This window comes from Phascolarctos cinereus, unplaced genomic scaffold (genome assembly GCF_003287225.1).
Source record: "Phascolarctos cinereus isolate Bilbo 61053 unplaced genomic scaffold, phaCin_HiC Scaffold_2;HRSCAF=192, whole genome shotgun sequence".
Taxonomy (NCBI): Eukaryota; Metazoa; Chordata; class Mammalia; order Diprotodontia; family Phascolarctidae; genus Phascolarctos; species Phascolarctos cinereus.
The window spans coordinates 112,336,939-112,349,311 of NW_027555625.1; the positions used below are offsets into that span (position 1 = coordinate 112,336,939).

A 12,373-nucleotide genomic window follows, 5' to 3' on the forward strand; every position below is an offset into this window, starting at 1 on the left:
TTGATTGTATGTTTATTATAAACACCATCTCAAAGAAGAGATATGGAAGACATAGTAAATACTGAAAATCATAAAAAGATATTATGTTTTACCAAAACAAAAGCAAAGCAACGCAACTGGTTTGAGATGTATTAGTCATTTCAGCATCATCAGTGAATTCTGTGCAGTCAGACCATGAGATTACGAGAAAGGATAAAGATGAAAATAAAGCCAGACTTCCCTATATCTGTCAAAGGGATCACTATTCTTCCAGTCTCCCAGATTTTTAACCTTTTCATTCTCCTCTATTCCTCATTGCACATATCTAGTTATTGAAAAAATTGGCCATTTCTACCTACGCAACACATCTTGCATCCTACCCCTCCTCTCTCTACTCATATGGCTACCATCTTAGTTTAAACCCTCGACATTTCTCACTCAGATAACTGCAGTGATGTCCTAATTGGTCTACGTTTCTGAAAAATCTCTTCCTGCTTTACTCTGTCCTCCTCACAGCTACCAAAGTGATTTTCCTCAAGCACAGACCTGACTATGATGATGCTCAACTCCAGTGGCTTCTTATTTCTTCCAGAATCAAATATAAACTTCTCCACTTATCTTTCAAAGCTGTGTACAATCTTGTCCTATCTTTCCAGCTATAGTGGACATTATTCCCCAGCTTGATTTCAATTCCACAAATACCATGCTTCCCTCAGGATAAGCTCATCACCTGAAATCTCATTATCATCCCATAGTGTAGAATGAAGCTTAGAGGAGAGGAGACTGGGATGGATATACAGATCTGGGACTCATAAAAGTAGAGATGGTAGTTAAACTCCTGAGAGTTAATGAGAGAGACACATACAGAAACAGAGAGACGTTAAGGAGAGACAGAGAGAAGCTTTAACATAACCTCATCACTCCTCAGCACCTTCATTTGCCTTTTCCCTCTGATTGGAAGGCTGGAGCCAGTAAACTCAATTTCCTCTTGAGGGCAGGCACTTTCTTTTTCTTATTTGTTTCTCCATTGTTTAGCATAGTGCCTAGTACTTAGTAGGTACTTAGTAAATGTTTATTGACTTGACTGTTCTCTCTCTCACTCTGTACCCAAACAAACTGGCCCTTTCTCTGTTCCTTACACAGGAAACTCTGTATCTTATCTCCATGGTTTTGCACCGATTGTCCATCATGCCTGGAATGTATGCCTTTTTCATTTCTAATTCATAAAATCCCTCTTATGATGCAGTTCAGGCACCACCTTCTACATGAATATTTTCCTCATTTCAATCACCTGCCCACTCATACTACCTTTTGTTTAACTATTTTGCATTTATTTGTATTTATTCTATTCAGATTTATTATGTACATACTTATATGTACTTGTTGTTTTCCATATTAGTATCTCCTTGTGACTAGGGATTATTTCATTCTTTGTACTGCATTTTTCCTATGTTATTTCAGTGCCTGAAACATAGTAAATACTTAATAAATGTCTGTTAATTGATTTATTGGGGAACTAATTCTTAAACTGGGGTGAATCAGTACGATTACTAAAATGAACAGTTTAGTCATGCTTCACTATCAGTGAACCTTGAATATGATCATAATTACTACATCACCGAAGTGTTATGTTATGCATTTGCAAAATACAAGTTTAAAAAGCAGTTAATTCTAGTTTTTAGATACCTGATTTTTGAGGTACTAGAAAGTGATTCTGAAATATTCTGGAATACTCTTTCTGCATCATTTCTGGGGGAAAAAAGCATATTTCAATCCAATTTTTATTCCTTCAAAATGTTTTACATAAGAAGAAAAGATGGGTTTGTTTTATGAGTAGAATTATGTTAGATTAAAAAATGCAAGGATGATTTTTATTAGCCAAAGTTAATAGTCATCCTGGGGTTAACAGAAATGAAACAGTAGGAAATGAACTTATTCTAAGAAATTACCATAATTTGAACAGTTTAAATGAAAAATTTGTTGACATTTTATTGTAATGTGAGATTATTAGCACCCATCATTTGACTCCACTAGCTGTATGTTATTTGCCAAGCATATTAGCTTTAGGGGGGAAAAAAAAAGGTAGAATGGTCTGGTAGGCCCTTTAGTAATGAAGGTGAAAATTAAAAAAAAAACTGATTTAAATGATCATGAAAAAAGTTAGAAACCTCATTTTATTTTATTTGTTCATCTTATTTTTATTTTATTTTTCAATAGAAAAGTTAGACTAGTTTCCCCCCTATGCTTGTGATTATATTCACCCACCCATTGCTTCTGGTAATTGACCACTTAAAAAGGAAATTGAAATAAAGAACTGATTTTACTTCTGTTTCTCTGTCAAGGAGAATGAATGCTTTTTGGATTAGAAAGAACAGAACAAAAATGATTAACGAGTTGAAACTGAGGATATATAAGGAGTTAAAGGAAGTGTGTCTAGTTGCCCATCTTGAGTTCAAGCCTCCGTATCTAGATGAACAGCACTGAAAGTGCTTAGCAGTTTTCAGTGATTTGTGGTCAATTGTCAGGCAAACTACACAACGAAGTACTTAATTATCAAGATGATTTGGAACTAGTTAAAAAATGGGCCAATCAGTGGAACAGATTAGGTATTCAACACACAAAACAAATACAGTAGCCTCATGTTTGACAAAAATTGCTAAGAAAATTGGAAAAAAGTCTGGTAGAAATTAGGTTTAGTCCAACAACTCACCTTATATACCAAGATAAGTTCCAAGTGGATATATGACTTCTATGTGAAGAATGGCATAAACACATTCAAGTAGCAAGAAAAAAATTGCCTTTTAGATCTATAGATAGGGGAGGAGTTCATGACCACAGAGAGAGATAGAATCACAGAAGATTAAAATGGACAACTTTGATTATATACAATGCCATAGTTCATATACATACATACATACATACATGCATACATACATACATACATATATATAGTTTTGCACAAGCAAAACTAATTCAGCTAAAATTAGAAGGGACAAAGGTAACTGGGGAAAAAAAATCTTTGCCACAAATTTCTCTGCTAAAGGCTTCATTTGCAAGATATATAATAAAGAAGTGATTAAAATTTGTAAGAATAAAAGCCATTCTCCAGTTGATAAATGGTGAAAGGATATGAATACACAGCTTTCAAAATAAGAAATTCAGGCTATTGATAGCCATATTAAAAATGTTCCAAATCATTAATAATTAGAGAAATGAAAATTAGAGCAGTTATGAGCTTTTACTCCATAGCCATCATGTTCACAAAGTTGACAGAAAAAAGTGTCAAATACTGTAGGGGATATAGGAAGATAGGTATGTTAATGTACTGTTGGTGGAGCTGTGAATTAGCCCAGCCATTCCAGAAAGTAGTGTGGAACTATTTCCAAAAAATTATTAAACTGTGCATACCCTTTGACCCAGCAATAACACTACTAGACCTATGTCCCAAGGAGATAGAGAAAGGAATTGGGGTGGGGGGTGGGAGGGAAGGATCCATATGCATAAAAATATTAATAGCAGCTCTTTTTTGTATTGGCAAAGAACTGAAACTAAGGATGTGCCCATCAGTTGGGGAATGGCTGAACAAATTGTGATATATGAATGTAATAAAATAATTGTCCATAAGAAATGAAGGGGATGCAGAGGGAAGTAAACCGAAAGAGGAGAAAAATTTATTCAATAACATTATAATGATAAACAACTTTGAGAGACTTAAGAATTCTGGTCAGTGCAGTGACCAACTTTGATTCTAGAGAATTGATGATGAGACATGCTACCCACCTCCTAAGAAGTGATGGCCTCACAGTACAGAGCAAGATACACATTTTTGGATATAGCCAATGGGGCATTTTTTTGCTTGGTTTTGCATATTTGTTGCGAGGGTTTTGTTTTTTCCTTTTCCATTTCCATTGTTATTGAGGGGAGTTGAGAGGGAGAAGAAATAGATTTTTGTTAACTGAAAAAATTTTTTAAAAACAAAGCAAATAAGGCAATATTGTGAGGAATGAGAAAGGCCAAAGGATCAGAGGAAGACAAATATTGCCCTGATTTTCAAAAAAGTAGTAACTGAAAATTATTGGTTACTATATTGATTTCATTTCCTGAAGTAATTCTAGAATGTTTTATAAGTGGAATGATGATTATTGACCATCTTGAAAAGGAAATTGATTGCAAAAAGTCATTCAGACTCCTTCTGAGAGAAAGTTATTCCAGACTAAACACGTTGCCTTTTTTTGAGGAATGATTTATTGAATGAATGAATGAATAGAAATTTATTGAATGAATCATGCAGCTAGGTGGTACAGTGAATAGAGAACTGGGCCTTTAGTCATGAACACCTGAGTTAAATCCAGCCTCAGACGCTTACTGGCTGTGTGACCCTGGGCAAAATGAGCTGGAATAGGATATGGCAAACCACTTCAGTATCATGAAGGGTCACACAACTGAAACAACATTGTGTTAACTGCTGGGAATGCAGATAGAAAAGTGAAAGTCCATGACCTTAAGTGGCTTACATTATAGTGGAGGAGACAAGAAATATAGATAAGTAGTTCCTATAGATGACAATTTGGGCCTGGGGAACCATCATTGAACCACAGGGCAACTGACTAATATACCCTTATGACATTTCTAGATATAACAGTAGTATTGTAGGAAGTGGAAAGTGAGATGGGGAAGGGATGAGATGGTATATGCATATTAGGAAGGCATAGCAAAATGGCCTAGGTCAGGGGTGGGGAACCTGTGGCCTTGAGGCCACATGTGGCCCTGTAGGTCCTCTACTGCAGCCCTTTGACTAAATCCAAACTTCACAGAATAAAATAATTTATTTTATAAAACATGGACTCAGTCAAAAGGCCACACCCAAGAACCTAGAAGGCTACATGTGGCTTTGAGGCCACAGGTTTCCTACCCCTGGCCTAGGTGGTTAGTGGCTGCAACATGAAATGCCTTCTGATCTGTGGTGGGCTATACGTAGTAGGCTTAAATGAGTTTTCACCAGTTGAGGCAGCTTAGGCCGATGGCAGGAATTCCAAAGCTAAATATTATCGGGGTGAAGTGGGCAGAGGTGTTGGAATGGGGAAGGGGGTGTGTATGTGGTAGAGAGAAGTGAGGCAGATGGCCAAGTGGACTAGTGGGACGGCTGAATGGGATTTTGACAAGATTATTTGTGAGATCAAGGGAATACCACAGATAAAATTTACCTAGATTTTAGGAAAGCATTTGATAACTTCTTTTATGTTGTTGTCATGAATGATTTAATTATAAGGAGAGAGTGCTTTTATTAAGAGAGACATAGAGAATGAAAGATATGATAATCCTGAATTCTCTGGTCAGTTCACATTGTGTTAGATTTTGGGGCAAACAGATTAGGAAGGATATTGATAAGTTAGTGTCCAAAGAATGACTAGATTGATGAAGAGTTTCTAAATCATGTTATATAGGGAACAGCTGAAGGAACCAGGTATCTTAAGAGAAGAGAAGATTTAGGCAGGTTATGATAGGTGGCTTCGAAGATTTGAATAGCTCTCATGTGGAAGAAGGATTAGACTTGTTCTGCCTGTTCCCATAACTTAGAACTAAGAAATGTTGACTTAGGTTCAATGTAAAGGAAGGCTGACTTTTAGCAATTAGTACTATCCAAAAATTGAATGGGCTGCTCTTACAGATGAATTATTTTTCCAAGTTCTACCAGCATCCCTGACCATAGTACTCCTTTCCATGATTCCTTGCTGTCAATGACATAGGCCATCAGAGTCACAAACATCAGCTTTAAAACATAACAGCCTATCCCTTCATCCTTGCGAAAAAGCTGAAAGAGGCCCATTGAAAGAGCCAAAAGAGATACCGTTCATGATATTAGGTCCCATCCTTTTCATCAGTTGTGCTGGTGGATATTCTGCATCTCTTGCAGTGGCTCACTCAGGGCCTGCATGAGGGTTCCAAGAAACAATCCTTTTAAATAAAATATATTCAAATACTCTTGGGTATAAGCAGTTCCTTAGGTATTAAAAGCAATCAACAAGGAGGTCCCCTTGGGTCTCAGAAACCCCCCCAACAGTCCTAAAATCTGCTTTTATACTCTTCTTGCACACAGGGTCCACAGCTGGGTCACAGATCAAACCACCTGGAAGCCAGTTTAACCCATACTGTCACACATTTCACCACAACCTCTTTGCTCAGTAGTCCTAGTCCAGTGGGAGTATGTGTCGGTGTGTGGGGTTGTTAACTCACACTTCTATTCTTGTTTCCATATAGAATGACAATTCCAATGTTTTCTCATTTTAGAGTGAGGAAACTGAGACCCAGAGAGGTTAAATGACTTGCTCAATAAATTCCAAAATAGGGTTTAAAATCTAGTCCTTTGTCTCTAGAGACAGAACTATCTGCAGATATTCGAATATTTGAAGGCCACTGTTATGTTACCTGTGTTCTTTTCAGGCCAGACATCTCCAGTTGATGCATACAGTCATAGAAGCTAAGAGCTAGAAGGGACCTGAGAAGCCTTAGAAGGGGAAGGGGAAGGGAACAAACATTTATTAAGTGCCCTATGTATGCAAGGCACTGTACTAAGCACTTGACAAGAATTATCTCATTTGATCTTTACGACACCACTGAGAAGAAAATGCTAGTTTTACATTTGAGTAAACCGAGGCTAACAGAGGTTAAGTGACTTGCCCAGGGTCGCCAGTAAGTATCCGAGACCAATTTGAATTCAGGTCTGCCTGACAACTTGGAATCCAACTTTCCCCCCCAGGTAACGAATTCCACTTTCACATAGTTCTGATTATTGGGGGAAATTTTTTTTTACACAAGTCTAAATCTACTTCTCTACATTTTATATTTGTTGTTCCTAGTTGTGCTCTTTGGGGCTAAGCAGAACAAGGTTTTTCCTTTTCCACATGACAACACTTCAGATACCTGAAGATGTCTATTCTGTTCCCTTCTACAATTTTTTTTCTTCTGGTTAAACATCATTAGTTCCTTCCATTAATTTTCATACGACATGTTCTCCAGTCTTCTCACCATCACGATTTCTCTCTTGTGGACATGCTTCAACTTGTTAATGTCCTTCCTAAAATGTGATCCACAGAACTGAAAATAGAACCCTGCCATGAAACATTTTCAACAGAACTATTACCTCACTTACTCAAGACTTCTCTTATTGAACCCTGGAACAGCAGTAACTTTTTTATCTTCAGTATCACACTCTTTATTCATATTGAGCTAGAAGTCCAATAAAACCCCCAGATCACTACTTTATAGTTTTGTGACTCTGTATATGTTAACAGTGTAAAGAACAAATAGCTTTGTACCTCCAGCTGTGATGAAGTGAAGAGTACATTGGATTTGGAGTCAGAGAACTTTTGTTTGAGTTTAGTTTCTGCTGCTTGCTGTAACTTTTGGGTGCCTCAGTTTGGACTTGATGACCTCTGTAGTCACTTCTCATTCCAGATCTATGGTCCTATAATACATGTTTTACAGGAACTATTTTCTATGACTTCATCTAAGTCATTGTCAAAATATTTAACAAAACAGGACCAAAGACAAATCTTTGAAGCGTTTGACTAGCGACCTCCAATCAATGTGACAATGTCCCTTTAAAAGATTAGGGTTTGAATCTGGTCATTCAACTAGTTCCATATCCACCTAACTAATGCAAATCTTACCCACAAGCATAACACAAGAGACTTAGTGAAGTGTTTTACTGAAAGATAAATATATTATTTTTACATTTCCTTCATATATCTCTCTTGATGCCAGTACCTTCCCTATTTTGATTACCTTCTATTTATCATCTGTCTGTCTCTGTCTGTCTGTCTATGTATCAGTCTATCTGTCCATGCATCCATCTCTCTCTATCTTATTTGTACATAGTTGTTTGTGTGTTTCTCTCCCATTAGACAGTAAAGTTGTTGAGAGCCAGAACTCTTTTGCTTTCTTTGTATCTCCAGCATTTAGCACAGTACCTGGCACATAATAGATGCTTGATACATGCTAATTGACTGACTGACTAACTGATATATCAGTCAGTCTGGCATGAACTCTGATTGTATATAGTAACTAAGGATTCCTTTTCTAAGTACTCCAAAACATCCCCTACCTAATGTGTTCTACCATTTTTCCAGGAGAAGTTAAGCTTACTGCTCTATAGCTCACAAATGGTACCCTCTTCTATTTTGTAAAAATTGGAGCAGTATTTTCCTTTGTCCTTATTCTCCAGGGTCTTTCAGAGGTTACCAGTAACACCTCAGGAATGACAAATTCACCCTCTCAAAATTATAGCTGCAATTGACATAGTTTTGATCACATTTTAGTCATACGTTTCAATAAACTCATTTTGTACCCCTTAGCTTCACAGAATATCATGTTTAGAAGACAAGGCAAAGCAGCTGGAGGAAAGAAGGGCTGCTAGTGGAGTCCTAGTGATTAAAAAAGAAGCTAAAAGTACAGATTCCAGACCTCACAGGGATACTTTATTCATCTTTCTAGACCTCACTCAAGGGCTTCTTTCAGCATTGTCTGGTAGTCAATTACTAATCTGCTTAGCTAATTAAATATGTAAAGCTGTAATTCTTTTATTTTATCTTTTTGGAGACATTGATAAAAAATTACAAAATCTTACTCATCCTCTTGAACTTGTAGTGTAGAGAAACCTTTCATACCTAGGTCATTTTTAAGCTAAAAAACAAATATTAATCAGCAGTTCAGTTGTGTCCAACTCCACATGAACCTGTGGACTTTGTCCATTGGCTTTTCTTGGCAAAGATACTGGAATGGTTTGCTATTTCTTTCTCCAGTGTGTCCCCATTTTATAGATGAGCAACTGAGGCAAATAGGGGTTAAGTGACTTGCCTGGGGTCACACAGCTAGTATCTGAGGCCATATTTGAACTCAGATCTTCCTAACTCCAGGCCCAATGCTTTATCCATGGTACCACCGAGCTATCCAGTACTAATCAGTAAGAACTTAGATTTAGAGAAAGCATCACGAAACAACTCTCTAAAATTATTCATATTTCAAGTTTCTTCTTAACTTACTGACATTTTTTGTTTGCAAAGTGAAAAAATAATTGGTAAGGGATAAAACTATTTTGAGAGTTAAACCCAATCTATTTTGTATGAAACAGTAACAAAGAAAATGTGAAAATTTGCTTTGGAATGCTTTCAGAATTGATGCTTAGAATCTTGTATTACTTGTAGTGGTAGTTAACTACTCTGAAGGTACAATAACAGATTATTGTTCATATCAGTGTATTAAAATGAAACTCCCTGATCATATTTTTTCATTTTACACATTGTCAGAACCTTGGACCCTAATCTCTTTCTTTGATTGATAGTAGCGGCCAGGAAAAGAACACTTCTATTGTTTGTGATAGTGGCATCTGTTCAACTTGATTCATTTGAGGGTATTTGCATATTCTTAAGTATTTCTTCTGAGAGGGCCTAAATCCTTCTCAAGTGTTTGATGCATTTTTGAAATTCATTCATAAGGTATCTACATGCACTAATAGTTCTGTATAATATTGCTATGCATAATCTTGACAGATAAGGCTAGTTTTTTAAAACAAGGTATTCTTTGGGGATGTCACATTACATTCTGACTTATTCTGCTGGGCAGAAATGTCAACTACTTTGGAAAAGGATGCTCAGATATTTTCATTAAATTAGTATTCCTCATTTGGGACAAGTTTGTCAACCACAATAAATGTACACATTTTATTAAAAATAATTCAGAAGTGTAGTATCAGCTTTTTTACATCTTGAGTTACAAATTTAAGTAGTTCTTTACATTTTTGTTAAAGTATGAGATGTAGTAATGTAGTATATTGTGTATAAATTGTTTTAATTATTAAAAACTTGCCATGACTCCACAATGAAATAAATATTGATGCTGACGTTTTTTCCTCCTAATGTTTAATATTTGCACTGGAAGCTTTTGAAAGCTAAATCAAAACGCTACCACTTTTATTTCAAAACTTAACTGTTGATAACTTTTCAGAAACAAACAACAGGGTTATATCTAGTCTAAATCATTATCTTTTCCTTTTCCTGTACTCTTAGTCTTTTCTTTCCCAGCCTTCCTCTTGATCCTCCATACTCTTCCCTTTGGGATCCTTGCTGTCTGCGATTTTATACTTGTTTCATTTGGAGATCAGAATTGTGGCCATACCTAGAGCTTAATCAGAAATGGAACTTGGGACACGGCAATAATTTAGCCAACACCCTTTTTAAGTTACTATTGTATAGGACTTTGCTAAAAGAACAGCGTTTCCAACTTCTGCTTGGTTTAAGTAAGATAAAGTTTGTCAAAAAATTGTTCTTTTTGGCTGCTAATTAAATAAGATAAAATTGCATTACTATGTTTATCTTTCAGGAATCTCCATCAGGACGTAGAAAAGCACTTGCTACTAGCAGCATCAATATGAAACAGTATGCAAGTCCTATGCCTACACAGACAGATGTCAAGTTAAAATTCAAGCCATTGTCTAAAAAAGTTGTATCTGCTACTCTCCAGTTCTCTTTATCTTGCATTTTTCTCCGTGAAGGAAAAGCCACGTAAGTTATTTTTATATTAGATATTGTGCTTTAAATTTTCTTTTGAAGGAAGGACTGGGTAGTGGATTGTTTTATACTAGATGAGAACATCCTTCACCATACCATTCATTCTTATCATACTTTGAGAATCTGAATGAAAGAGGGCGGAGCTAAGATGGCAGAGTAAAAGCAGTGACTTGCTTGAACTCTCCCTCAAACCCCTCCAAATACCAAAAAATGGCTTCAAACAAACTCTAGAGCAGCAGAACCCACAAAAAGACAAGAGTGATGAAACAAATTTCCAGCCCAAGACAACTTGGATGGTTGATTGGAAGGGTCTATTGTGCCAGGCTGGGAAAGGAATGCAGTTCAGTGTGGGCACTCAGGCAAAGACCAGGCCTCAGTGAACTTGGAGCAGGCCTCAGGGGACTGAATCATGGGCAGCTGTGGCGGTTTCCAGACTTCTCAACCCACAAATGCCAAAGACAACTTAGAAGGTCAGTAGGAAAAGTCTGTGACCACAGTGAGAGAGAGGCTTGGTCCCAGCCCCAGTCCTGGTACAGCCCTGGGGCCGTGGCAGCTTCTGGAACTTTCCGCCCACAGACTGAGGGGGAATCTAGTGGCTGATCAGAGGGGGTTGCAGAGATCTTTTTGCTGGTGCTGAGGCAGGATTCTCTTACTTTGCCTGTACTTGGTGAATCTGGGTCACAGTTCTGGGTGGTGGTCGTGGGGTGAGGAGGAGCGCTGGCTTGGTGGAGCTTATAGTGGCTAGGGAGAGGAAATTCTCCTCACAGTTCCAAGGCAGAAAAGAGTGCTTGGGTCACTCATAGACCAGAGTAAGGCCAGGAAAGGAGTAAACACCTCGTCCTTGATTGTACCACCTTGGAAGAATGGAAAATTTACAGGTCCCTAGAAGTATCTCTGAAAACAGCTGCACAAAACCCCCAAAGCTTGGGATTGTACATTCTCCACACTGGAAGCAGATCCCTATGTTAACAAAAAAGTTTATAACTCAAGTAATTGGCTGGGATCATGAGCAAACTGTGCAAAAAAAGTCAGACTATAGAATCTTTCTTTGGTGACAAAGAAAATCAAAACATACAACCAGAAGAAGACAACAAAGTCAAAACTCCTACATCCAAAACCTCCAAAAAAAAAATGAATTGTTCCCAGGCTATGGAAGAGCTAAAAAAGGATTTTGAGAAGCAAGTAAGAGAAGTAGAGGAAAAATTGGGAAGAGAAATGAGAGTGATGCAAGAAAATCATGAAAAACAAGTCTACAGCTTGCTAAAGGAGACCCAAAAAAATACTGAAGAAAATAACACCTTAAAAAATAGACTAACTCAAATGGCAAAAGAGGTCCAAAAAGCCAGTGAGGAGAAGAATGCCTTAAAATGCAGAATTAGCCAAATGGAAAAGGAAGTACAAAAGCTCACTGAAGAAAATACTTCCTTAAAAGTTAGAATGGAGCAGTTGGAAGCTAATGACTTTATGAGAAATCAAGACATTGTGTAAAACAAAACCAAAAGAAAGAAAAAATAGAAGACAATATGAAATATCTCATTGGGAAAACAACTGACCTGGAAAATAGATCCAGGAGAGAGAATTTAAAAATTATTGGACTGTCTGAAAGCCATGATCAAAAACAGAGCCTAGACATCATCTTTCAAGCAATTATCAAGGAAAACTGCCCTGATATTCTAGAACCAGAGGGCAATATAGAAACTGAAAGAGAATCTGAATGAAATAAGTTTTTTGTTATAATTATAGTCACTTATTTCAAGAAAATGAGCAATAATACAAAAGTGAATATAAGTGGCATTAAATTTAAAAATTCACATTGTAAAGTCGTTTGT

General features: G+C 36.9%; 1 protein-coding gene across 12 annotated transcripts in view; it reads left to right on the top strand.

Moving 5' to 3' along the window:
• Positions 1–12,373, top strand: part of EHBP1 (EH domain binding protein 1) — a 384,193-nt gene that overhangs the window by 146,655 nt on the left and 225,165 nt on the right. For all 12 annotated transcript variants that reach the window (XM_020985470.2, XM_078149539.1, XM_020985475.2 and 9 more), the window contains exon 6: positions 10,357–10,538. In XM_020985470.2, the coding sequence (XP_020841129.1) occupies positions 10,357–10,538 (182 nt within the window). The remainder of the gene's footprint in view (positions 1–10,356; positions 10,539–12,373) is intronic.